The sequence below is a fragment of the Jaculus jaculus genome, chromosome 1, assembly GCF_020740685.1.
Source record: "Jaculus jaculus isolate mJacJac1 chromosome 1, mJacJac1.mat.Y.cur, whole genome shotgun sequence".
Lineage (NCBI taxonomy): Eukaryota > Metazoa > Chordata > Mammalia > Rodentia > Dipodidae > Jaculus > Jaculus jaculus.
Window position 1 is genome coordinate 108187268 of NC_059102.1, and position 27866 is coordinate 108215133.

The 27866-nt window shown below is 41.8% G+C and overlaps 2 protein-coding genes across 5 annotated transcripts in view; one reads left to right on the forward strand and one right to left on the reverse strand.

The window, feature by feature from the left end:
* The window catches only part of Tmod1 (tropomodulin 1), a 103668-nt gene extending 102625 nt beyond the window's left edge, over nucleotides 1–1043 (forward strand). For both annotated transcript variants that reach the window (XM_004658304.2, XM_045152174.1), the window contains one exon: nucleotides 618–1043. In XM_004658304.2, the coding sequence (XP_004658361.2) occupies nucleotides 618–682 (65 nt within the window). In that variant the 3' untranslated portion in view covers nucleotides 683–1043. The remainder of the gene's footprint in view (nucleotides 1–617) is intronic.
* On the reverse strand, nucleotides 1044–27861 carry Tstd2 (thiosulfate sulfurtransferase like domain containing 2). 3 transcript variants are annotated; one of them, XM_045152161.1, is made up of 10 exons: nucleotides 27778–27861; nucleotides 21383–21582; nucleotides 20105–20418; nucleotides 18364–18484; nucleotides 13693–13818; nucleotides 12177–12282; nucleotides 7119–7237; nucleotides 6534–6692; nucleotides 5815–5953; nucleotides 1044–3535 (listed from the first exon to the last, which is right to left on the reverse strand). In XM_045152161.1, exons 2-10 carry the CDS (start codon nucleotides 21539–21541, stop codon nucleotides 3294–3296), a joined length of 1485 nt encoding a protein of 494 aa, XP_045008096.1. In that variant the 5' UTR covers nucleotides 21542–21582; nucleotides 27778–27861; the 3' UTR covers nucleotides 1044–3293. The 3 variants fall into 3 exon arrangements, with proteins under 3 accessions (XP_045008096.1, XP_004658509.2, XP_045008106.1); XM_004658452.2 differs by lacking the exon at nucleotides 27778–27861 and adding an exon at nucleotides 27460–27610; XM_045152171.1 differs by lacking the exon at nucleotides 27778–27861 and adding an exon at nucleotides 27109–27200.
* Nucleotides 27862–27866: the final 5 nt, after the last annotated feature.

The following is a 27866-nucleotide window of genomic DNA, read 5'->3' on the forward strand; positions in this document are numbered from 1 at the left end:
GCATCTGGAGTTTGTTTGCCTTGGCTGATGGCGCTGGCATGTCCATTCTCTCTCTCTCTCTCTCTGCCTCTTTTTCTCTCTGTCTCTTTGTCTGTTGCTCTCAAATAAATAAATAAAAATTAACAAAGAAAAAAATTTAAAGCCAGACTTCTAGCTGGGTATGGTGGCACAAGCCTTTGAGCCAGCACTCGAGAGGCAGAGGTAGGAGGATTACTGTAAGTTCAAGGTTACCCTGAGACTACATTGTGAATTCCAGGTTAGCCTGGGCTAGAGTGAAACCCTACCTTGAAAAACCAAAAAAAAAAAAAAAAATCCCCAAACAAACAAACAAACAAAAAAACCCTGCCAGACTTCTAGAGGCTAGAGAGATGAGCCAGTGGTTAAGGCACTTGCAAAGCTTAAAGACCCAGGTTCTCTTCCCTAGTACCTATGTAAAGCCAGATACACAAAGTAGCACATGTATCTGGAGTTCATTTGCAGTGACTGGAGGCCTTGGTGTGCCCGTTTTCTCTCTGTGCTTACAAAACAAACAAACAAACAAAAAGCCCTAGAGCTAGAGTGGTGACCCCTGATGGGTAGGGACAGCTGGCTTATGTCTCATCTCTATTCCTTTACAGTGAGGAAGAGGAGGCTCGCAGACTTGACGGGGCCCATCATTCCCAAGTGCCGCAGCGGTGTCTAGTGTATGAGGGGAATCCCACGCCTGTGAACTGGAGAGTTCTACTGACAATCATGTTCCATAGTGGAGACCAGGAGGCAAAATGCTGGCACAAAACTCCTGTGGCAGTTCTTTATGCACTAAGGTTTTAGGTTAACTAGTGGTTGTAGCTGAAACTTTTATAAACTATGGTTAATGTGAAGTTTTTCTTTAGTCACAGAAGTTCAGTCTGGTTAGTATTTAAAAACAAAGAAGTCCTCAAACTGTCAGATCTCACTGCAGATGGCATGACAGTGACAGTGACTTACGCCCAGGAGCCCCGCCCAGTGGCCTTGCTGTGGTGTTTTGGGTGCATTTACAACATGGAATAAAGAGCACTCTTCGATCTGGTTTGGAAAGAACACTTTATTATGAATTGATCTTAGCTGTCCAGCAAAAGAACAGATCATCACCTTCTATGAATCCTTTTACTTTAAGAACTTCAAGATTAAAGCTGCCAAATTGATAACATGATCACAAACCATTTTTCCCTCAACAATGACAAACTGAAGCTCCAGAGCTCTGCCAGGAATCAACACAAACACACACACACACACACACACACACACACACACACACACACACACAATTCCTTTTGCTGGGTATGAAAAACAATGATAGAAAAAGGCAATGGTGAAATTTCAAGTTTCAAAACCATTCTAGGCAACAAACATATTCCTGAGTGTTCTGCATGAACATCTAGGATGTGTTTACTGCAGTCAGAAATCATTTGTCTTTATTGAATGCCAACCTCATTATGGACAAAAACCTATGGCCAAACATATCAAAACATCTTCCTATACTGCACAGTGAGCAAATGGTTTACGTGAGGCCAACCTCAGAGGGGCGAGTTTCTAGTCTGGTGTGGCTGTGATATTTAATGGTCATGCTTACAGACTCCAGTTACCTGTCTGGTCACTTATGAGATAGCTCACACAGGCATCATACCTACAAACGAACCCTCTGAAGGACAACAGTGCAGAAAGTCTATTAATGAAGTAGGAACTCCTGACACACAACCCTAAGGTGATTATTCTGAAAATACACTTTTGGTATTTCCATTGGGTCTTTTTTAATAGCATGGGAGGCAGCAAAAATGTTCAGCCACATTGCCCTTGTGCCTTTTAACATACCACAGTGCCAGTTAAAGTAATGTTTTTGTTTGTTGCTTTGGGGAGTTGTTATTGTTAGGGATGGGCAAATGTTCTGAAGGACAAGGTACAGAGCTAACGGGCAGACTAGAAGGACGCTGATGAGTCCTGTGCGCTGGACTGTAATGATGTGGACAGTACAGGGTAACTAGAGGTGCAGCCTGGGCCTCACCACTATGAAGTGTCTACTGAGGCTGCATACGGGCCCAGGAATGGCACCAAGCTGCAGGGATAGCCAGCCCCACCCGGCTTCTCCTTGAACACAACTGCAGCCGCATTCTGCATCACTGGAAACTGCGATATAATATTAAAGTCATTGGTATATGTGTGGCTATGTGTGTTTCTTGGGATCTGTGTGACAGGGACAGGTGTTTTTGGCATGCCAATCAAAAAGCTGGGCAGCCACCATGCCAGCGCTGAATGGCCTACCTAAGAAAGTGTCTTATGACCCTCCCAGGTGCTGACCTAAAAACTGCTACTCAGCCGGGCGTGTGTCCCAGCATTCAGGAGGCAGAGGTAGGAGGATCGCCATGAGTTCAAGGCCAGCCTGAGACTACATAATGAATTCCAGGTCAACCTGGACTACAGTAAGACCCTACCTCAAAAAACAAACAAACAAACAAACAAAAAACCCTCTATCACTCAAATGCCAGTGCTATCCAGCTGATGTGGATCTCTAAGGAGAACACTTACAACTTAAAGAGGAGATGGTGGGAGATGAAGAACTCTTAGGGAGACATCTCCCACAGAAACCAAATCAATAAAAATGAAGTGGGTCACATCTTTATGACCATCTCTGATAGGCAAACTGTTAGTCTAGGGTCTAGAAAATTTTTTTGAAAAGGGCCAGGTAGTAAATATTTTAGACTTTGTGTGCCACATGGTCTCTGAAGCAACTACTCAGCAGTGCCACAGACTACATGTAGGGGAGTGAGTGGGACTATTCTAATCAAGTCTTCAAAGCAGAGGACCAGATGCCCAGTTTATAGATCTCCCTAAGCAGCCAAAGAAGCCAAAGGCAGGGGAAGAAGATGAGCTGACCTCAGCAGCCTGGTTTAGGAGTCCACTCCCAGGACCCTAGCTTTCACAAGGGCAATGACTACTAACAGCCCTGCTGCTGCATGACAGAGACAGCATGATACAGTCACCAGGCTAAAAGGCCTCTATCCCTCAACAGCACTGGGATCCCACATGACTCATTTTTTTTCATGCTCTACCATCTTCTGAATCAAAATGGCTTGGTTTACAAGTGGTCAACCCTTGGGGTCCCTGTTCCTTTGCCTGTGGCCAGTGTGGCAGTAACCAATAATGAAGTTCTTGATTTCTGTTTCTACAGCCAGATAATCTGTTAGGCGTGGTCACCTAAACCTACTCTGTAAGGCTTTGGGAATGCTGAAGGTGCCACTCATACAAGTCCTTACCAACTTTATGCCCTGACTCTGGGTTCAGAGGCAGTTGAGCAAGCTCTCCCGTGGGACGCGTGGCCGTCGGGCTGTACACTCACATTCCTCTTTAAAACTGTTCTGGGTAAGGCTTGAAGCTTTTCTGTTCCCTTTGTCTTGACAAGTGACACAGCAGGCTGTGAATCCTTGTCCTTGACAGGTAGGACATGTCAAAACAAGCTGGCGGCACTGGGTAGTAGAGCAGAGTTTATACTGGTCCCATGGAGCTCTACAGTAGGAACATTCTAGGGAAGAAAGAAATGCCAGTTATCCATATTCTCTTTCCCTCACTCTAAGACATGAACTTTTCCAGATCCTAAATATAGCTCCTCGCTCATCAGAATCTAATATCCTATTGGCTCTGGGAAAACTTTTTTAATAGTAAGTCTCCTAGGCAGGTGTAGTGGTGCTCAATTATGATCTCAAAACTTTGGAGGCTGAGGCAGAAGGACTGTAAGTTCAAAGACAGTCTAGGCTATATATACAGTAAAACCTGTCTCAAAAACAGAGACAAGAAAGATTTTTTATGCATGCATGCACATATGTATGTACATGTGTATGTGCATGGAGGCCAGAAGATCTCAAGTGTGATCCTCAGAAATGCCGCCCACTGTTTTTTTGAGACAGGATCTCTCAATAGCCTGAATTAGGCTAGACAAACTGGCCAGTGAGCTCCTGGATACATTTGGCTCTACCTTTCTAGTGTTGGCATTGCAAGAGCATACCACAATGCTCAGTATTTTTTACATGGGTTCTGGGGATTAAACTCAGATGCTCCTGTTTAAGAGGCAAGCACTTTACCAAGACCAAGCTATCTCCACAGCCTCAAAAAAAAAAAAAAAAGAATGAATAAATAAGTAAAATAAAAAATAGTAAGTCCCAGTCTTCTAAGAAAGAAAAGAAGCCCCTTGGTTTTTGGAGGGTATAGGGAGCTTGCTTCTGGAAGTTGTCTACAGATTCTAGTATCCACTACTCCATAAAATGGTCTTTCCCATATATCATTTCTCTATCCAGAGGGACTACATACCTGAATACAAATAACTCTGTATTACATTCAACTTGTACAGTGTGTACCCCTCACCCTCAGGCTTGAGTTTCACAGATACATGGCCACCTGACTCCTGAACTGTATACTACTTCCTTCTCAGTCTATGCTTCTGGGCCAACTTCATGTCACCAATGACATCAGTCTTCTCACCTTGCTTAGCTAAGCTATATTTAAAACTTTTCTCCCACTCATAGTCACATGCAGGTACTCATCAAGTATAGCAGTATTTCCTCCATAAAATCTCCGAAATCTACTTTCTACTTAGAGTTTAATACTACATCTAGCTCCAAACAGATCTGAAGTAGTTTTCAGTAAGAGACAATATTAGACCATTATAATGAGTAAAAAGTCCAAAAAGGAATGGGAGTCAAGTCTTACGTATTATCCAAGAGGTATTCCTACCTTAGTCCCTATTCACAAGCATTCTCAAACTATAGCAGCCATTAAAGTTGTCTACCTGTGACCTTTTCCATTCCACACTGCAGTATCCAAGGCAACTCTCCTTCTGAAGGATTGCCTCTCCTTTTACTGACTGTCTGCATCCAATTCCATGCCTCACTGTGGGTCAAAACTGCCTCCAAACCACCCTCAATGGTGCTACCTCTGACCTTGGCCCTAGACTCTGCTCTGATCCTAGAATACTCCGCCCACTGCTTAAATGTGCACACCCCATGTGTCCAGGCCATCTACACCAGGGTTTCTTACTCTTATTTTATGCCATGGGTTTACTTGGCAGCCTAGTGAAGAGTACAGATCCAGCATATGAAAAATTATTTTAAATGAACAAAATACCCAGGATTACCAAAGAAACCTACTGTAGAGAAATAAAAGTAGCAAAATATTTTTCAAAATCTATATATAGTAAGAAATACACTATTTAGTAACACACTAAATAATGAGAGTGGAGCTTAATTAATAGCTTAATACCTATTTCCATTGCGAATCAGTGATAACACTACATTGAAATACCCACAGCAACTGTGATGTAAAAAGTACTGTGAATTCTACTGAGGACAAAGGCCTAACACATCTGGTACAACTTGTCTATTATGTACAATCATATTTAGCAGAAATATTTCATTTTTGTAGAGTTATTGAAAATGAAGATTTAACTACTTTTGTATCTAAATCCACAGAACCCCAGAATTCTATGTACTAACTTCAGGCCAAGCCCCATGTTAGAATGTTGGTCCAACTCCTGGCAGGCAAGAGGCAGGCAGGATTATATCTATTTTAAAAGACTTGCCCACCCAGTACATGGTATAGCCAGGACTTCCTGATGCCTGGCCCAGGATGTCTGTTCCATTCCTGCATCTCCAACTGAGGAGGCAGCAAAATGGTGGTACAGTGATATCTTTTTTCTCCATGTAACCTTCATATAGTAGTCCTGGCCTGCCTTCCCTGTGTAGAGACTCTGGAATGGTGAATGATATTGTGCCTGACTTGAATGTGGACTCTAAACTTAGGGTGACCTACCTGAAACCACAGTATTGTTGTAGGACAGGGCATATCGCTCATCAAAAACAAACAATTTCCCTTTGTAAAAACCGTCAGGAAACTCTTCCAGGTACTTGTGGATGCCACCCTTGAGCTGGAACACTTCTTTACACACTCCCTGGGTGTGGAAAAACATTAGGAAATCCGAATAAATAAGCAGAGACCTAGAAATAGCTCCACAGAGTAGTGGCGGGTGCCCAAGTGGAAGATTCACTGTCTGCTATCATTCCTGGTGGCCCCTGCAGGGCACACAGGAATTGCTGACCAAAGAGTCAAGGAACCAACTAGACAGAACTCATCCACTGGGGGATGGGTGATGACAGCAGTCAGGCCCTTCACCCTCTAAGACTCTGGGAAGCCTAACTATTTTTACTAACCCCTAAATATAGGAAGACATCTGTTGGAACATGTAATGTTACTGAATTTGCTCTTCTCGGGATCAAGCCAATGGACTAGTAAAGGAACTATTCAACTAAGCTTTCTCTTTTGTACTTGATGAGTCTCTAAGACTGCTAAGTGCTTTTCACATCTTGAGATTCAAGAAGCTCATATTTTGTACTTAAAACTCCATGCTTGAACCACACAAGGGAAAATAACTTCACTGGCTGGGTGAGGGTGGAGCAAGGGGTGTGGTGGAAAGTACCCCCAAGGCTCTTGTTGGAGCCTTCTTCAACTCGATGACCTAGGCCATGACTCACCTTGGCTTTGAGGTAGGCAGAACCGCGCTCACAACGGATGCCCCCAGTGCAGTACATCAGCACCCTCTTCTGTCTGAAAATGTCTAGATTTTCATCAACATAGCTAGGGAAGTAACTGAATTTTCTGATGTCAGGGGCTAAGCAGCCCTGGAATCGTCCCTACAACATAGGATTAACAGAAGGAAATTATCAGAAAACATGCCTGGAAGGAACACAGGTTCTTTCCATGTAACAACTCCCACCTTGGTAAGTAGCATTTACCAGATGCTATTCTCACCCCACACTCTGACTTTCTAACTACAGGAGCTAGAACTCTAGCAGGTTGACTGGGGTGTGGGTCCCCTGCCTACAGACTCCTCAGGGGAATGGAAGAGGTTACTCAAAGTCAACTTTTAAAAGATCATTGACACATGTCAAAGGTAGGCATATGGGAGGCAAAAGGCACCTTATGTACTGAGATATGACTTTCTCACAAATCCTGAGTTAAGGACTTGAGTTTTCTCTTTCACTGCATGTACTGAAAGGGGATCCATGTGGCTATAGGTTCCCTTGGTTTCATTGAACTTAATTCTGGTTATTACTTACTATTTTGCTTTCATAGAAGTTTCTGCAATCCAATAGGATTGTATCACTTTGTTCTTGATTTTCATGAGATAAAAACTTTTCAACTTCTTTATGAAATTCATCTGGTGATAAATAGATTCCTAAAACCAAGCCAAAAATTATGTTAAAACAAAATCTAAGCTGGGTGTGGTGGCTCAAGCCTATATAACCCAACACTCAGGAGGATGAGGTGGGAGGATTGAAGTAAGTTCCAGGTCAGTCTGGGCTCTACAGTGAGACCCTATCTCTCTCAATCAATCAAACAAACAAACAAGTGAGCAAACAAAAATCTAATCACAATAGGCCTAACCTGACTTACACATTGACTTTGCCTATTTCTAACCAAACTTCTTCTTACAATTAAAGCTGACTCCAAATCATGGCATTGATGACAATGATAAAATATCATGGTAATAAGGCTCAGGGTCTAATGTGGAAGAGACGGCGGAAAGAATGTAAGAGCCAAAGGAAGGGTAGGACTCCTTACAACGTGCTCCCCCCAGACATAAAATGGCCTGGATATCCATGACTTCACAGTGCCTGAAACTAACTACACAAAACCATCATAAGAGGAGGAAAAGATCATGACATCAAAATAAAAGAGAAACTGATCAAGATGGGGAGGGGATAAGATGGAGAATGGAATTTCAAAGGGGAAAGTGGGGGTGGGTGTTACCATGGGATATATTTTTTAATCATGGAAAATGTTAATAAAAATTGAGGGGGCTGGAGAGATGGCTTAGCGGTTAAGCGCTTGCCTGTGAAGCCTAAGGACCCCGGTTTGAGGCTCGGTTCCCCAGGTCCCACGTTAGCCAGATGCACAAGGGGGCGCATGCGTCTGGAGTTCGTTTGCAGTGGCTGGAAGCCCTGGCGTGCCCATTCTCTCTCTCTCCCCCTCCATCTGTTTTTCTCTCTATGTCTGTCGCTCTCAAATAAATAAATAAAAAATGAACAAAAAAAAATTGAGAAAAAAAATATGGTAATTCCAGGCATCCTCGTTGCGCTCTTCCTAAGATAGAGACTACAGAATATCAATAGTTTAGAAATAAAAAATTTTTGCATCCATATTTGACCTAAACCCAGTGGCAAAAACCAGATACTTGGGGATCTATTTGGATTTGCCAATACACTGTGTGGTCACTAGTGAGTCAGGAAATAGCCACTGTTTTACTGTCAATGTGCATGAAGGGGCTTCAGCATGTATGTGCATCACTATAGGCTTTAAGCTGGCCTATAGCAAGTCTGAGCCCAAACTCAAGGCTAAGAAGCTTGGTTTAGAACATGCAGCTGAGAGCATAATGTTGTGGAATAAAGTTAGAAAGTATACCTGTGTGTGTATATGTTTTAAATGTAATGTTTTAAACATTTTTATTATTTATTTGCAAGGAGGGAGGGCGGGAAGGGAGAGAGAGAAGGGTGTGAGGAGAGGGAGAAAATGGGTGTGCCACAGCTTCCAGCCACTGCAAATGAATTCCAGATACATGCGCCATTTCATGCATCTGGTTGTTATGTGGGTACTGGGGAATCTAACTCAGGTGTTCAGGAAAACAAGTACCTTTAACCACTGAGCCATCTCTCTAGCCCCTACATACGTGTGTGTGTGTGTGTGTGTGTGTGTGTGTGTGTATTTTTTCCAGGTAGGATCTTGCTCTAGTTCAGGCTGACCTGTAATTCATTATGTAATCTCAGGGTAGCCTCAAACTCATGACAATCCTGCTAACCTCTGCCTCCCGAGTGCTGGAACTAAAGGCATGTGCCACCACGTCCAGCTATATGTGTTGTTAATGTAAAAGTGTAAGAAGTATATGTCTCAATTTACATTAGTGAGAGGGAAAGGGGTAAGAGGAATTTATAACAGGAATGACATGTGACCAAGAATAGTGAAGAATACAAAGAAAAGCCAGAAGATTGGAAAGAAAAGAATTGAAGGTAAGAATGAAAATATAAGAAAACTAAAAGAAGAGAACCTGAGTCTGTTTTTTTTGTTTGGTTGTTGTTGTTGTTGCCTCTTGATGCTACAGGACAGTAGATTCTTTGTATCTTTGATGGTCCAAGCAGCTCAGTTGTGATGGACTTCTGGTGAATTTGGTCACATGGGGTGATTACACCCCATGGTGGAGGGCTCTAGTGACACAGTCACCACCCACTCATGACACAGACTTTTGGCACTGTAGAAGACTCACTCTGTAAAGGGATGAATCCCACCAGCCTCCTAACAATGTTTCATACCCTAGAGAGACAAGAATTCCCTGGGTTTCAACTTGTTCAAGTAAAGAGTGCAGGCAGACTGTAACCAGGCTGATGACATGTGGTCAGTGTCACATAATCACATGGACACCTAAACAGTAAGGTAAAAAAGGAAGCCCATATTGTGATGAGAAGCATGGAAATTTGCTATGACTTCTTCCTGAAGGAGCCACAGGGAACCACATCTGCTCCCTCTACTGCTGTTACTGCCGTTGTTTTACTAGCTCTGAGAGGGCCTGAATGGACCCAAACAGAGTGCTAAAAAGAGGTACCTTAAACCACCTGCTCTGAAAGCAGCACAGCACTGCCTGGACACTATGCTCTCCTATACTCCTGAGCAGTGTCCTGCAGTGCCAAGAAGAGATGCTAGTAACGTATTTCCCATCCTGCTAAGCTGGGGACACCCAGAAGACATAGCCCTGTTCTGGTCTTACCTCCTTGTAGGAAAGTCATTTTTCAAACCCTGGTACCTTCCTCCTATCTCCCTCTAGCTGACCTCTTAGCCTTCTAATATTTACATATTAAAAAATAATACCTTAGAGCCAAGCAGTCCTCCCCCTACCCCCAATGAAAGAAGGTAATGCTACCTATGACTGAGTCTTACAGGGTAGAGGGACAAAAGAAGGGAATTGAACCTGAATCTGATCAAGTGTCTGGCCCTTAGCTGTTTAACATGTTAGGCACTAGGCACCCATGGCTGATCTACCTAAAAGGTGGCTTGAGATATACTACAATGAGAGTGACATGCTGGTTGTGGTGGTACATGCCTTTAATCCCAGCACTCGGGAGACAGAGGTAGGAGGATCGCTGTGAGTTTGAGGCCAGCCTGAGACTACAGAGTGAATTCCAGGTCAGCCTGGGTTAGAGACCCTACCTCTAAAACAAACAAATTTTTATAAAAAGAGTGTATAATACTGAATTTCAAGGACTAAGTATAAAAAACAAACTATCTTACTAATAATTTTATATTACATGATGAAATGATAATACTTTAGATATGCTATATTAAGTACATCAAGTTATTTAAACTAATAAGCTAATTTGATCTATTTCCTTTTACATATGACTACCAAATTACGTATTATGTGTCTCACATATTTCTGCTAGTGCCACTCTACATCAGTCTACAGGAAGTACAGAAAACTGAGGAATATTCCATGGGATACAACTAGAATTATATGGATGATGAGATCTGTACAGTGTTTAAGTTTCTGTTCAAAGCTGAACTGCAGGCAAAGGGGTGGCAAAAAACAGAGGGTGAATGTACAAGTTTAGACACTTAGAGATATACTGAAGAATCACAAGGAATGGGTCTTATTTTTTGTTCTTATTGAATAGATCTTATTTAAACCTTAACAGAAGCTTAAGAAATCATGACACCACTGGGAATTCACTAACTAGATATTTATTACTTAAAAGGATCTTAGTCTTTCAGAGGTATTTACTAAAGAATTTGTGAATAAAATGATAAGACATCAGAATTCTCTTTAAAATGCAGAGGAAAGTTTTGTCATAAATGAGTAACTGCTGAAGGTGTGTGATAAGTACAGAAAAGGTCACTCTATTACTTTTTTCTATGATATTTAATGTTTGGACACTTTCACAGTAACAAGACACAAATGTCTTTTGATCATTTATCGTAATCAAGGAAGAGGAGATAGAACATTCTAGAGCACTGAAAATTGATTTGGTTGTGAAAGCAATTTGCTTCCTGTGGCAAAAGCCTATATGCTCTATTCTGCTGATAAACTATTTGTAAGCAATAATTATATTCTTTCCAAATTGCTATCTTTGGTAAGAGAAAATAGCTTCTGGTTAAACCATCACTAAGAATGAGGTAGATAATTCTAAAGGTTGAGTCTTTACATTACCATAAGCATCACAGAGAAGAACAAGTATAAGTGCTGATGGACCAAGTGGTTAGCTATTTCATGAGATATTTGAAAAAGAAGATTCACCATAATTTTTGCAGATCATTGTCTACCTTTCTTACTTATCTATTAAGTTTTTTTTATAATTTATTTATTTAAGAGCAATAGAGAGAGAGAGAAAGATGCAGATAGGTAGAGAGAATGGGTGTGCCAGGACCTCCAGCCACTGCAAACGAACTCCAGACGCCTGAGCCCCCTTGTGCATCTGGCTAACATGGGTCCTGGGGAATCGAGCCTCGAACCGGGGTCCTTAGGCTTCACAGGCAAGCGCTTAACCGCTAACCCATCTCTCCAGCCCTCTATTAAGTTTTATCTCTAACAAAATTTCCTTTATTTATTTTTTTTTTAATCTTTGTGTGTGTGAGTGTGGGCATGCACACGAAGGTCAGAGAACAATGCTGAGTGGTGGTCCTCACCTTCCACCTTGTCTGAGGCTTAGAACAGGCAGCTGTCAGCAGGATGTTGAGGAATAGTTAGAATGTACATGTGGTGCGTGTTTTAATGCAAGGGTTAGAAGATTGCATGAAAACTTACGTGCATGAGTAAGAGAGAAATGACATATGAGAAAGGATAGTAAAAGAGAAAAAGCAAAGCTACAAAATGGGAGAGAAAGGTATCTTTGTTTTTTGTTGCTGTGTATGCCAAGCAATTAGCTGGCCTGCAAGCTTCCAGGGAACTTCCTCTCTCCAACTCCTGTCTTGCCAGAGGTACAGTGAGATTACAGATGCTTGTGCTACCACTTCCCACCTTACATCAGTTTTAGGGATCGAAACTCAAGACTTCATGTTTGCATGGCAAATGCTTTACGTACTGAACCATCTCCCCAGCCCCCAAAGCATGATTCTTTAAAAAACAAGCATACCAGGCTTCTTGTAGGAGATCTTAGTGGGGCTGATCCCCATGGGCACAATTTCTTCAAATACACCAACGCGCAATTCTGGAAAACAGTGAGCTCCTCCTCTGCTGCTCTAGCAAATGAAAAATAAAACAAAATACAGTTTTGTCCCATTGCCTAAGAATTATTGTCTGTTTTATAAAAGTAAGATAAAGTCTCAAGCGCCCACTAATTTTGGGCTATAAGAGGGTCCACACCCTTTAAATTCTCTCTAGAGTAATAATGGTTATCCCATTTAACCAGTGCTGACTTCACTCTCCGTTAGAGAATCTGCTTCTCTTTTTCAAGATGGCAGCTGGACCTGAGGAGATAAAAACGACCCAGCACACTCCACCCTGGCCCCAGCTGAAACCACAGAGGAATTGGGGAAGTGAGCAGGAGTGGTGCTTTCTTAGTGAACCTGATATCAGCACAAGGGTGAAGGAGACAGACAATGAGGACACTCAACACCTACCAAAGCAGAGATCCAGAGGCTCCTAAGAGCCCATCACTGAGGTAGACTTAAAATACACCCAATAAGGCTCAGAAAATTTTGTGGAAGAGATTGTTAGAGCCACAAGTAGGGACATTTTGCACAGAGACATTGCCTCTCCCCCATAACTGACTGCTGTCCCCATAATGCATGACCCACAGTCCCATGGGGTTGACCTGCATCACCAATGAGGAAGGCCTCTTCAGAAAAGGGGCAGGGAGGAGGGAAAGGATGGTACTAACATGTGTTGTTTATATACTAAATGTGTCCATATCTGATAAAAATAAATTGAAAAATTTTAAAAAGTAAGACAAAGTCTTAAGAAACTTCAAATTAGAACTTTAAGAACAGGAAATCTCAATGGAGATAAGGTTAGGGCCCAGAATGGTCTAGATAAGTATTTATCGCATATTTCCCATGTGCAGGAATGTTATCTTTCTATGGCCATACGCATTTAACAATAAAACTGAAGCACCGCTGAGCAATTCCAATGTATGATTACATTTCAGCTTTTTGTTCTGGAACAGTGATTATTTTCTTAGCGCCACCACAGGATGAACACTACCAAGGCATTTCCCATTACCTTGTTACTTATTGCGATTAAGTAAGTCACTCACACATAACTTCTAAGCTATAAGACAGCCACAGCTTTACTCCAATGTAACATAAATATTAACCTTTTAATCTTAGACTAAAAACATAGTTCATCAGTTTTCTGTTGAAACAGTTTTTCAACTGTATGTCTAAGTTATATAGTCCTAGCTTGTATAACTATAACATCCTTATTGTATGAGAGAGACTGAAGTCTAGAAAGAGTATTGGCTAATCAAGGGTGACATGTGACTTCATGAGAGAATAGCAACAAGCACATGCCTATTGTACTGGCTTGTAACCCAGAGGGGAAAGGGATTTATCTGGCCCTGTGTGGCACCACACTGACCTCCTCCTCAATAACCTGCACTGATGCAAAAGGAGATGCTCTAGACCCATTTGATTTTCTATTTCTCTTACCTTAAAATCTCCTTTACACATATAATCCTTAAATAATGGGCAAGAAAGCATGACTTCCACATAGAGTCTGGTGGCCAATTTGCTTCCACCGACAGTTCCATTGATTCCTTCGGTAGCAATTCGCACCTAAGACACAAGTGGGTGAGAAACAGAACAGAATTTTCTTAGCTCAGTGAATTTTCCAGGTAGAACAAAGGTTTCTTGAATGTCAATGAGTTTAACAGGAAAAGCAGAGATTTTGCCATGGCCACTACAGCACTACAAGATAAAGCCATTTGGGTTTCTTGAAAGTAGCATGGCCCACAGTTTATAGAAGATATTCAGTCTATGTGCTGAGCAAGAAAATGTGACTGAAGCCTCTGAAAGCGCAGTTGCTAGAGAGCTCCAATTGTCCATGGCTAAAGAAGGGTTTGCCCTAACTCTAGTTCTATTCAGAGTCCTTCAGAGGTCAGCAGATCTGGGATAAAGATTAGTCCTGCCTCTTATGTGCATATAGCCCTGGAAATGTGATTATCTCTGAACTTCAACATCTTCATGTCAATTAAAAGGGGATGAGATTAAATAATCCAGCTAAGGAGAACTCACCCAAATACTTAAGTACAAAGCTCACCTGAAGGCAGGAAATGCACACGTCATCTATGCATGGGGGCTGTGGGAAAGCCACCACTGCAAAGCCATCCTCACGTAGGAGCAATGTGTGGGTTGTGCTGACATGCCCCCAGTGTCTAGAACCATGCCTGCCATAGGGTGGGTACTCAATTTCTACCTACTGAGTAAATGCAGGTGTACTTACTTCAGCTCTTTGGCTTCTCAAACCTAAAGTTCTCTTTGATCTTTCCTTGATGGGGAATATGAGATCTGGGGCAGGCTCTGAGGACCCTGCAAGTTGGTTGTCTTAGTACTACAAACACCTTTAGAGGAGTTTAAAGATAGATCAGCTTTAAAAGAGACCATCTTTTAAAAAGTGGTAGAAAATGCAGTGCTATGTGGTAAAATGGTGCTCTCTGGAAAGAGGGATTCAATTCAATATGTACTACTCATATACCAAGGCAGCAGAATTTGAAAGTTTTAGGTGGCTGCCCATTTCAGGCTCTAGAAAAGATCCATGAGTTATCTCACTTAATCCAACTTTTTTTTAAAATTTTTTTTGTTCATTTTTATTTATTTATTTGAGAGTGACAGAGAGAGAAAGGGGCAGATAGAGAGAGAATGGGCATGCCAGGGCTTCCAGCCACTGCAAACGAACTCCAGACGCGTGTGCCCCTTTGTGCATCTGGCTAACGTGGGTCCTGGGGAATCGATCCTTGAACCGGGGTCATTAGGCTCCACAGGCAAGCGCTTAACCGCTAAGCCATCTCTCCAGCCCGTTAATCCAACTTTTTAAGACATGAACAATGGGATTCATCCCCAATGCCACAGCCACTGGCAACTCACTGACAGGGGCTACCCAGAGTTCCATGCTGAAGTGTCCAGACTACACTTGACTCCTGGAAAAAGACTATGGTACATGGGAAGTACATACTATTATGTGACTGGTTTTGGGTAGGCAAGCAGATTCTTTTCTATTTCACTTTAACCTCAGAAACCAAGTACACGGCAGGCACACCTGCTGCCTATATAATTAGGACAGAGTGCTTCAAAACTCATGTGCTAGTCTTGTAACATGTAGAATTCTTCAACAAGTCCTTCAGAGATGCTCCTTGGTGAAAAGGCCTTATAACTTAGAAGTTAACATAAGCAACAGTTAATATTTATTGGGCTCCTGCTACAGGACAAAACTTTACATTACAATTTGGAACTAGATATCATAATTGCCATTGTACAGATCAGGGAACAGTGGCTGAGATTGAGATCAAGTATTTTGCCCAAGGGAAAAGGATCGATGAGTGGCAGATCTGGGACTCAAAAGCAGACCTTATGGGTTCTAAATCTTGTAATTTGTCCCTGCCAGTCATGTATTCTCTCAAATTTCTTGAGGCCACAGGACTTATAGTAAGCCACTTTCCTTAATTTTAGAATTTCAGTTCTCTTTTTTCCTGTCTAAGAACTAATACAGAGACAAATCTATCAGTACAAAAGTATCGAAAGTGGGCATATGTCTTTGAAGCCTAGGAATTTGGACTTGAGATCCACGAATACACTGCCACCCTGTGGGCGAGATCGCCAACTGCCAGTGCATGACTCTGGCTGGGTCAATAAAAAGCTGCCTCCTGAATACATCCCTGATACTGAAAACTTAAAACAGGGAGGGGTTCATGAGCCCTAGAGGTATAACATCTGCTGCTGTCTGGCTAAATGTATATACTATGCTTATCAAACTGCCTAGTAAGCACTTCTCTTAATGTTCATACCCTTATATTAATGCTACTCTCAGTTTTGGCATAGAATCTTCTCTTTTCAGATGGTAGTGACCTTGGGATGACTCAGAAGGCTGGAAAGAAGTGACAGAGTGCTTAGTACTGCAATATCTCTATCACACCTTCCAAGGCTCGGGGTCTTTTGCGGAAGAGGTGGCGGAAAAGATGTAAGAGTCAAAGGAAGGGTAGGACTCCTTACAACGTGCTCCCCCCAGACACAAAATGGCCTGGATATCCATGACCTCATAGTGCTTGACAAGACCATCATAATAGGAGGAAAAGATCATGACATCAAAATAAAAGAAAGACTGATTGAGAGGGGGAGGGGATATGATAGAGTGGAGTTTTAAAGAGGAAAGTGGGGGAAGGGAGGGTATTACCATGGGATATTTTTTATAATCATGGAAGTTGTTAATAAAAAAAAAATTGAAAAGAAAAAAAAAACAACGCTGCCTCCCTAAACCAAGAAATACCACCTCCCCCCAACCATACCTCTACCCGTACCCTTTTTTTGGGATAGGGTCTTATTTCTTAGCATTGCCTGACCTGGTAAGTTATGCAGTCTAAGTTTGCCTCTAGATTGTGGAATTAATTTGCCTCACTTTTCCCAGTGTGGGAATCACAAGCATGCACTATTATTCAGGAACTTGGGCATGTGAAGGAGGTGGGCTCTATCCCACCTCTACTGCAGCCAGGGAAAGATACTGAGGAGGGAATGACATGATTTTATTTACCTTCTAAGACCATTCTGGCTACTGTGTGGAAAGCGGATTAAATGGCAGGTGAGGATGGAGGACTGGAGGCTAGTTTGGAAACCATCCCATGGACTAGGTGAGAGAAGGTTATATTGTACTTTAGGTGGAAGTGGAAGAGAACAGAACAGAATGGTGTTGAAGGATATTTTAGGGGTAGAAACAGCAAGACATGGTGATGAACTGAATGAGGTAAACTGTTATTAAAAAACATGGGAGTGGAAAAGGACACTGACCCACCAGTTTATTACCTCAGGTAATTAAAATCTGGGACACACAGAAAAGATTAAGCATAAGATAGGACAGTAAAAATTAAAGGAGATCTTGAAGGGAACACAGTTCACTTCCTTTTGATCTAAATTTCAAAACCTATGTGATACACACAGATACATACATGTAAATATATATGTAACCACAGAGGACATTTTACAAAAATAAAATGATTCAATCATACAGAGATGATCATTATTAACATTTGGGCATATACTGCCTCTCATCTTTATGCATGCACTTAGGTTTTTATTATGAACATACATCCATTGCTTTATTTAACATTCTCCAAACATTTACATAGTACGTGCTCTATGCTAAGCCCCACTCTAGTATTGAGAGTACATCAATTAATTAAGACATAGAACTTATATTTTATGAGGGAGATAGTTTTTACTTTTAGACATAATAAATTCCTTGAGTAGCAAAAAGGAATAGATAGTAATGATAATTTTATGTTACAGTTCTCAGGAGACAATATTGGAGCAGAGCTTTGAGGCAAGCAAGAAGCATGTGAAGAAGGGAAGATTGCTACAAGGAAAAGAGATAGCAAATACCTTGAGATAATAAAAGGCCCTGGTCTAGAAAAATTAAGAAGCTACTTGGAATCATATCTCGATGAACAGTCTCTAAAAGGCTATTTGATTTGTACATCATGAACATTGTTCTATATCAGTGGCCAGCAAACTGCTCCTGTTTTTGCATACACATATATCTGAATGCAGCCATATCTACTCTACCGCATCATCCCCAGCTGCTTTAAAGCTACAACAGCAGTGAGTAGGGTTTTTTTTGTACAAAATGTATTATGTATATAAAACATACATTACATATATATAATATATACTATTTCGGCCTTTAGGAAAAGGTTAACTGACCCTTGGGCTATGCCATAAAATAATCTCATAAAATAACATGGCAATAGCTGTTTAACATTAAAATGCAAAGCAGGATTTCCCTTACCCCTAAGAGCCCACTGGTATGGACTTTTTAAAATTAATTTATTTATTTCAGAGAGTGAGAGAGGGAAAGAGGCAGAGAAGAGAATATGAATGAGCACGCAGAGCCTCCAGCCACTTTAAATGAACTCCAGACGCATGTGCCACCTCATGGATCTGGCTTACAAGGATCCTGCGGAATCAAACTGAGGTCCTTTGGCTTTGCAGGCAAGAGCCTTACGTGCTAAGCAATCTCTCCAGCCCCAATGTGGACTTTTTAATAATGAGAAAAGACACTGCACTCCAAGGTTGGGAGACAGGATAATCCCAGTGAAAGGAGGGAGAAGGGGTTACCTTGCCTGTGAGGTACAGGTGCTGACACAGAGCTGTCTGCCAGGCACAGACCCAATGGGGATCCTCCAGGTCACAGTAGCAGTAATATAGTAGCACCTCCCCTTCCTCACTGCCCTGGTTGCTATAAAGGAACATCAGAAAGAGTATCTGAGTCAGTGGTGTAAGAAGGGCACAATTCATAAAGTATACCCAAACAGTAGCACAGAGAAGACAAAGATGAACAACTTATGCTTGCCTTTATTCTCATTACTGTTCTTCAGAATGAGGAGCATTTCCTTTTTATATTTGCTCTACAGAACACAGTATCTGCACTGAACTTACTTTAGAAAAGTCAATTTACTTTACTTCCTGTACTTACACTCATATCTTAGGGACAGGTATCATTAACCCCACTTTGTAAGAAAGCTGGATATTTGAGTCCATTCTGGCTCATCCTTTATCACAAAGCAGTATCTGGTTTAAACCTCTCACCATACAAAAAAAATTTCAGTTCCACATTTTTTTTTATAACCCACTTAACCTGTGAGACACACTATTCTTAGACCATAAAACAAATTTTTACAGCTCAGCTTACATTCATACTGTTGGCAATAAAACACTGAGAAAAAGTTTAGCCATTTACCACAATGCTTTTACTAGAGAAGAATAATGCAATCTGAAAGACTATACTTAAAAAATATTAAAACAGGGCTGGAGAGATGGCTTAGTGGTTAAGCGCTTGCCTATAAGCCTAAGGACCCCTGGTTCAAGGCTTGATTTCCCCAGGACCCATGTTAGCCAGATGCACAAGGGGACGCATGTGTCTGGTGTTCGTTTGCAGTGGCTGGAACCCTGGTGTGCCCATTCTCTCTCTCTCCCTCTGCCTCTTTCTCTCTCTGCCTGTCACTCTCAAATAAATAAAGAAAAAAAATTAAAAATATCAAAACAAAGTTTAGGTGCTGAAAATTTATTATGTGGGTTACTACATTCCCCAATAAATCCTGATAGATGATTCACTTACCTGGGATCATATACTTGAATTCATCTCATCTAACAAGCCTTTGTTTAACTTTTACCCATTCTAATTTATAAAATTTGAAACAAGCTATAATTTACAATGAAATGCAAACATCTTAAATATAGTTTGTTCAGCTTGACACGTGTATACCTGTGCAATCCACACTACTATCATAACATAGATCACTTATAACTCCACAAAAACCATCTTTTATATATTCTAAGTTAAACCATCCATCAGAAACAACTTTCTATTATCACTCAAGTATATGAAATCAGAAAGCAAGTGTCCTTCTCTGGCTTTTATTCCTACAGCATGAGGTTTTATGAACTTTCCATACATATTCATACTATTGGCTGTCCTAAGCTGTTCATTCTCTCTACTACTATTGACTTCTGCAGTTGTTTTCAGTTTGTCTTTTTAAAACTTAACTAGTTTTAGTTGGCATACAATCATGGATAATAAACTGCCAAGAACATTCTTGTTTAAGACTTCTGTGGACATATGATTTATTTCTATTGATTATATACCAGATATTTAACTTTAAAAAGAACATGGCAAACACTTTTCCAGGTTGATGGTATCATTTCACATTCTCACTGGCAATGACTGGATGTTTTGGCTACTTCACATTGCCACCCACATCTGCTAAGATCTTTTTCATTTGAACCATTTTTGTGGATTAGTTATAGTATCTCACTGTTTGGAAGACATTTTAAAATGAAATAGAAATGCAAACCTTACCTCATCAATTCATCAAGGCTAAAGCAGCTTGTATCAGGGAGCCATGCAGATACTTCATGGCTATGAGGGAGGTACTCCTTTAGAGAGGTTGTTTTGTCCAGAGACGTAAGACTCTTTGAGGTACTCAATGTGGCAGTTAGCTGCTTTACAATGGACGCAGTCTGGTAATAAATGTCTTCAGCATGCTGTGTTGCTACATGTCTGTGGATGCTGCTCTGGGCCACAAACACTTGCTGACAGCATTTCCACCACTTTTCCTTACATTCAGAAGAAGGTGCTGGAACTTGTTTGGTTTTGACAAAAAGGGCAAAAGCCTGCAATTACATTTTAAATATCATCTCTTTAAATAAACTTGGGTTTATGGCTAATGGAAGTTTCTATGAAATTTATTATGTTACCTTCCCATAGCAGGTGTTCATTCTAGTTTTATATCCCACTACTCTCTGGAGAACAGTGTGGGTTTATATTGCTTTTAGCAGCCCATACACTAAAACAAGAATGTTAAGATATGGCATTTTATCCTGGCCTTCCACACTTAAGCCTTCAAGCTCCCCTATCTTCTTCCTCCACATATGTCAGGGCCATGGACGAATCTGGACACCTTGCTGCTTCCACCACCCCAATCTTGCTCACACTGTTCCCTATGGCGGATCTCACTTCAGCTTCCACTTCTGCAACATTCGGAGTCTGTCCTGGAGGCCACCCCTGACATAAGACATTCTATGGTCTTCCTACTAGATACTATTTTTCTATTTCTGGATATAATTTTTTTGATGTAGTTATAAATTTGGCTCTGCTGTTTACTGCTGAAAACAGACATGATAATTTTACTTAACTCCAAAGCACTAATTAACTAAGTAAGAAAAAAAGAGAGTAATTTTATAGTGAATAAACCACTACAGTGCAGCCTGCTGGACAAGATCAAAAATATTCCCTCACTAGTTAGCAGAGGTCAGTAATAGCCTCAAGTATGGTAGCCTTGTCAGATGATAGCTAACCTTCTTCCTGTCCTCCTTATGAGTATGAATCCAAATTACTGGAATTCCTCCCATAACTTTGGGTGGAAACAAAAATCCAACCCTCCTGTCCATGAACAACTCTCAAATACTCTACCATAACTGGCCCAGGGCCACACCTTGCTCAGGATTTTCCTTTGCCTGCAGAGGTTGACATCCCTAGGCAATGCACCTGACTAGACCATACTGTGAACTGAAGAGCATGCTTAGATACTTATTTAGTTAATATACATGATCATGAAAATAGTGATAGCAGTTTTACCTTTTTTTTTGCAAATGAGTATTTCTTCCTTGTATTGCCATCTAGCTCTGCTTTGAGACGGCTGTTGGGATTAATAAGACTGGTATCTTTTAAATCCAGATCAGAAAATTTTAAAACACATGTCTCCAGGTTATCTTTTTGGTTTGAAGTAGAAGGCATCTGGTTTTGTGAAGTGGGACAAACTTTCAGTTAAACAGCACCTGAAACATAAGTAAGGCCAAAATCTTTGTTTACTTCTGGAAGCATGAAGCTAATTAATTATGCAAATTAGCATTGGCCCAATAGTCCAAGGTATCCATTCATTCACATGAGCATGGGGCGTGAGCATCTGCTCTTGTATGTGCATATACCATACATCATCCACCACACACACACACCAGTGAATAAAGTACTTGCTATGAAAGCCTGAAGTCCAGATATCAGTCTGCAGCATATACATAGAGACATGTCCATAGCATGAGCATCTGTATTGCAGTATACTTACAGTGAAATGGGAGGTGGAGAGAGAAGAAATCCTGGAAGTCAAGGACCAGCTAGCTAGCTTGGCATGCCCAGTAGTGAACAAGAGACAAGGTGGAAGATGAGGACTGACACCTGAGCTTGTCCTCTCATCTTAATAGAAATGTGCATGCACACATACACACGTTTAAATAATTGATTTTTGTGAAGCATGTTGGTGTACACCTTTAATCCCAGTACCTGGGAGGCAGAGGTAGGAGGACCACTGTGAGTTTGAGGCCACCCTGAGAATACATAGTGAATTCCAGGTCAGCCTGGGCTAGAGCAAGACCCTACCTCAAAAACCCAGAAAACACTGATTTCTTGTCAGGCTGGTGGTGCATGCCTTTAATCCCAGCACTTGGGAGGTAGACGTAGGAGGTTCAAGGCCATCCTGAGACTGCAGAGTGAATTCCAGGTCAGCCTGAGCTAGAGTGAGACCCTACCTCGAAAAACCAAAAAAAAAAAAAAAAAAAAAGAAATTGATTTCTCACAGCTATGTGAGGTGGCACACACCTATAATATAGCACCTGGGAGTTGGAGGCAGGAGGATCAGAAGTTTAAGGCCAACTTCAGCAACATAACACATTTGAGGCAGGCTTGAACAACATGAGACTATCTCAAAAAATAAAATAAAATATAAACAAATAAATATGAAATGAAATATTTGCTCTAAAAATGATAGCCATGGTCTATTTCCCTTAAGTGTAGACAGCTCTGATTTATTGCTCCCCAAAATAAGATATGGTAGAAGTGATTGACCTAAGGTTTAAGACCAGGTCCTATGCAGGATATGCTTCCACCACCTCTCTCATTTAAGGATGCTCACTCTAAGGAGACCAGCTCCCACGCTGAGTAAGCCAATCTAGCCCATGCACAGACCACATACAAAGAACCATGTTGAAAGAAACCAAACTTCCAGCTGACAGCCAGCATCGTCTGTCAGACTCTCAGATGGTTCCAGTTGCGGTCCCAGCCTTCTAGTTCACAAGAGCTGTCCAAATTCTTGCCCATAACATAATGGATGGTTATTGTACATCATTAGTATAGAGGTGAAGTTGGCCTCTGGAAGACAATCTTAAAGAGATAGCCTGAGGTGGTCACTAGCGGTTCTGAAGAGTGGTGACAGGCAGAGAGCTACTAGGGCCCAGCAGAGGAATCAGAGAAAAGAGACTGCCCCTAAAAAGGAGAAGACTGCAGGTGGGAGGCACAGATGGCAAAACGTGACTATTCACAATTCTGCTTATTAGGTACCTTGGGTGAAAACAAATGAGAAGCAGTTTATTATGCGTGAAGAAAATATATACTGCTTGCTAACCATGCTGAATGGGATTTTTATTTGAGAAAGGGACAGGAGAGTATGAGTGTGCCAGGGCCTCCTGCCACTGCAAATGAATTCCAGATGCATGCACCACCTTGTGTATCTGGCTTTACATAGGTACTGGGGAATCAAATCCAGGCCATCAGGCTTTGCAAGCAAGCCTTTAACTGCTGAACCATCTCTCCAGCCCCAGAATGGGCTTTATAGAGACTAAACACACACTACCTACTGCTTTGTTCAGAGACAGGGTCTTGCTATATCCCTGGATGGCCTGGTACTATGTAGCCCAGGCTTGTTTTGAACGAATGGCAATCCTCCTGGCTCAGTCTTCCTAGTGCTAGATTACAAACATGCACCCTTATGCCCAACTACACCAACTATCTCATACAGGGCCTTTGTTATTAGGATTCAAAAGCAAGGAGGATAGAGAGATGGTTAGGTTAAGGTGCTTACCTGTGAAGCCTAAGGACCTCCCCACATAAGCCAGAAGCATAAGGTGATACAAGTACAAGGTCACACATGTGCACAAGGGGTGCACACATTTGGTGTTTGATTACGGTGGCTGGAGGCCCTGGCATGCCAATTCTCTCTCTCTCTTGCATAAAAAACAACAACAAAATAACAAAAACAACCCAGTATGTTCTCATAGTACATAAACTGCATTGGCCAGCTAGTAAGTGATTACATACATAATACTCAAAATGAGCTTTGTTATAGGGGTAGGGCAACATAATACAATTTTATTAAACCGAGACTGTACCTATATTTGAAAAATGAATGACAATGGGTAAAGAAACTACTTTCTTTAGCTTCTTGTTTTTCGTATAAAGTTCCATAGAAAAGACAAATCGTTAACTTTACCCACTCCTGCATGCCTTACTGATATAAGAAAAACTAGGAGTCTTGTTCAACACACTATTCCATGCCCATGGTTGTTCTGTTGTAAAAGTAGAGAAAATGATTCTCTCATTTTCAAGTGAAAATTCAGTCAACAAATACTTATTATCTTCTCCTATGTGCCAGGCCTTGTTCTAGGTGTGGTGAATAGCTGTTGTTGTTTTTTTTTTAATCAATCTGTCTATGCGAGCAGTATTTAGGAGGAAGGGTCAAAAGAATTGCTATACAGTTGGATCTCCCCACCACTCCCCATTGTTCTTCCTGCTTCTACATGGCTGAGTGGATAAAACAGTCTGTGCAAGCTCTTATGTTGTTGCTTTGTTTACCTCACTCTTCTTTCCCTACTCAAATGCTAACCATATATGCAGAATGTCCTCTTTTACCATATCTTTTCTGCACCTCAGTGCCAGTCCCTGCTCTATTGCTTTCCAGCATTCCATATCACCCTAGGCTCATTTGGGGCAGCACTCACCATCATGTGTTGTCTGGTCACGCTGGACTGTGCCTAGTTCCACAAGTGAGCCAAACACTTTTCCTGCTTTGGGCTTTCCACATACACTTTCTCACCATCCCTAAACGACCTCCCCTCGCTCTGAATCTTCTTCCAGTCTCACCTTCCTATATTTTTATATTTCAAATTCTTTGTAAAGCCTCTGCTATGTGCCTGGTACTGGGATGCAGTCCTGAGAGAAATGGTTGAAGTCCTTGCTCTTTTGGAGCTTATATGTCACTAAGGAAAGATATTTAAAAAGTGAAAAATGAAATAGATAAACAAAAACCCTTGAAACTGCCAGATAGAGCTAAAAGACACTGTGGCTCCTCTTCTGTGCCATCTCAACCTCTAAATGTACAACTTCTCTAGCTACATGTATCCCCTCAGTTATCTCATACAAGCCCTTAAATACAGAGAAGAGGTGGTAACATAGGTGAAATCAGATTGGCCACAAACTAGTTGATGAGTACATAGGGGTTCATTGTAGAGTATTCTCTACTTCTATACATATCTGAAATTTCTGTGAAAAAAAGGAAACAAATACAATGGGAAACTTGTGTCTAGTATACTATGTACTAAATCACTCCACTTTTTTGAATATGTAACCTCCTTCCTGAACTACAATTTTGTATGTCTATTTGTCTAGCAATTGTTCCACAGCAAACTCAGTTCATAGCTCACACACCTCTTATCCCAGCACTTGGAAGGCTGAGGCAAGAGGGCTGCCATGAGTTCAACGCCAGACGGGACTATGGTAAAATGCTGTTTTAAAAACAAAACCAGTGCTGGAGGGATGGCTTAGCAATTAAGGCACTTGCCTGCAAAGCCAAAGGACTCAGGTTTGATTCCCCAGGACCCACATAAGCCAGATGCACAAGGTGGTACATGCATATGGAGTTCATTTGTTCACCCATTCTTTCTCTCTGTCTCTCTCTATCTGTCTCTTCCTTTCTCTCATAAATAAATAAAAATATTTTTTTAAAAAGGGAAAATAAAATGCGTAGGGAAGATGGCTCTGTAGATAAAGAACTTGCTATACCTGACTTTGCATGCCCAGAATCCACGTAAAGCCAGGTGCAGTAACCTGAACGTCTGTAATCCCAGCATACCTACAGTGAGATGGAAGTAAAACAGATTCCCTGAAAGCTCGCATGCCGGCTAGCCTAGTACATGAAGTGGTGAACAAGAAACCCTGTTTCAAAAAGGTTGGAGAAGACCAACACTCAAGGTTGTCCTGACTGCCACACTCACACACATGCACACACACCTTAAACACACTCAAATTAAAGGAAACCAAGCTCTTTTAATTGACTCCACCCAAATAAAGGTGCTTCTCTCCAGTCTTTCTGATCTCAAAAGATGATTCTATTCTTCCTATTTTTTTGTTGCACACACAGACAAAAATCTATAGGCTAATTCAATGATGAAATTCACAGCTCCTAATTTCTCAAAACTCCTCAGAAAATCCTATCAGTTTTACTTTGTTTTGTGTTCCTATGACAGGAGTTCACTATATATTCCAGGTTGGCCTTGAACTCACTATGCAGCCCAGGCTAGTCTGGAACTCACAGCAATCCTCCTGCTTCAGCTGCCTGAGTGGTGAGAGTGGACAAACACATCAAGCATATATATCTTTTTTTTTTTTTTTTTTGGCGCAGGGTCTTTGAACACTCAGCAACCTTGAATTACAGGCACGTGTTACCATGCCTAGCCTTCAGCTTTGCTTTTCAAAGACAGCAGACACTTCATCATCTTCACTGACCCTAGTGTAGATTTCTTTCCAGAATTACTGCAGTAATCTAACTGCTTTCTTGGAGGAACCAGGGAGGTAACAATACATATGTATTATTAAAAACCACCTATGTATGTATTATCTATATTTATCAGGGTTAGGTAGTTGGCTCAGCAGAAAAGAACACTTGCTGTATAAGCATAAGGGCCTGAGTTCTGTTCCCAAAACCCATGAAAAAGCTTGGTATGGTCACATATGCCTGTAACCCCATGCTAAAGAGGGTGGAGAAATGAAGATCACTGGGGCTTGCTGGTCAGCCAGTCCAACTGAAAAATGGTGAGCTTCGGGTTCAGCATGAAATTCAGTCGCAAGGAAATAAGGAGGAACAGTGATAGAGGAATGCATCCTCCTCAGGCCTTGGAACACATATGCACGGGGCCACACATGTATACACCATATATCCTATGCACAGTAAATCAGATAATCTTCCAAAGTCTCTATGGACTTGGACAATCTTCCTCTACCCCTCTGATCTGATCTTGTCATACTCTCCCTTTGCTCTCTGCCTCAGACTGCAATAACTGACCTATTTCTGAATGAGCCATTTAGAACATCGGTTCCAAGACGGCAGGAGCTTCCTCCCCCTGTTCACCTGGGAATCCTCCGTATCCAGCAGTGGGTGGTGCACGGGGGGGGGGTGGGGGGAGAATAGTAAACACAGTACAACAGTTGTTGAATGAAATAAAGCAGTGGCTGGATAGGTGGGGAAATAACTCAATAGTTACCTGGTGGTTGACCTGAGTCAGCCAAGCAGATTTCAGACCACAGACTTTCGGGCAAAACAAACAAGTATAAATTCCCCAAGGTGTGAACAAGCTTGAATTATCAGAGGAAGAAGAAAATAGTGGTCCGAGCTCAGCAACAGGAACAGAAGTCGATATGCTATGGCATGTTGTTTGTGGTTTGTGGTTTGCAATGCAAAGTCCACAGAGTTTTAAAGGAAGCGAGTAATGGATTTGCTTTGAAAGGACAACAGGCAGTGTTGGAGGGTAACAGTTATGGAGGAAGTGAAGGATCTAAGAATGACTACTCCCTAAATTCACGGATTAAGCAATCAACATAAATGTGCCATTTACTAGAATGTACGAGGAAGCGTTCAGACCAGGAGAGCGAACTTTCAAGTGGCCACGAACAAAAGCAGCGTGGTGCTGGTCCAAGACATCTGGGCAGAGAACGTCCATAGACTGTACAGTAAGGAAAACATGACTAAGACACCCATTTGCTGCGGAACTAGGCAGCTCGGAGGCCCGCGCAGCAGGCAGGCAGGGGTCTGCGTGGGCCTGACCATCCCGAGGCCGGCGGGTGCGAGCCGCCGCCCGGCAGGCCCGACGCCGCCAGCGGGCTCGCCCAGCCTCCCCGCCCAGCCGGGAGGTGGGAGTGAGATGAGCACGTACCCGCCAGTCCTAATCCTTCCCTACGTCTCTCTTCACCGGACAGCCTCCGACTGGCTAAGGTGGCACCTTCCCGCCCGTGAGCCCCCGCC

Coding starts and splice junctions, on each gene's coding strand:
- Tstd2 (XM_045152161.1), bottom strand. CDS start 21,541: ATGCCTTCTACTTCAAACCAAAAAGATAACCTGGAGACATGTGTTTTA. Junction 18,485..20,104: donor AGCCTTGATGAATTGATGAG/GTAAGGTTTGCA, acceptor GTTCCTTTATAG/CAACCAGGGCAGTGAGGAAG. Junction 3,536..5,814: donor CAACAATACTGTGGTTTCAG/GTAGGTCACCCT, acceptor TTTCTTCCCTAG/AATGTTCCTACTGTAGAGCT.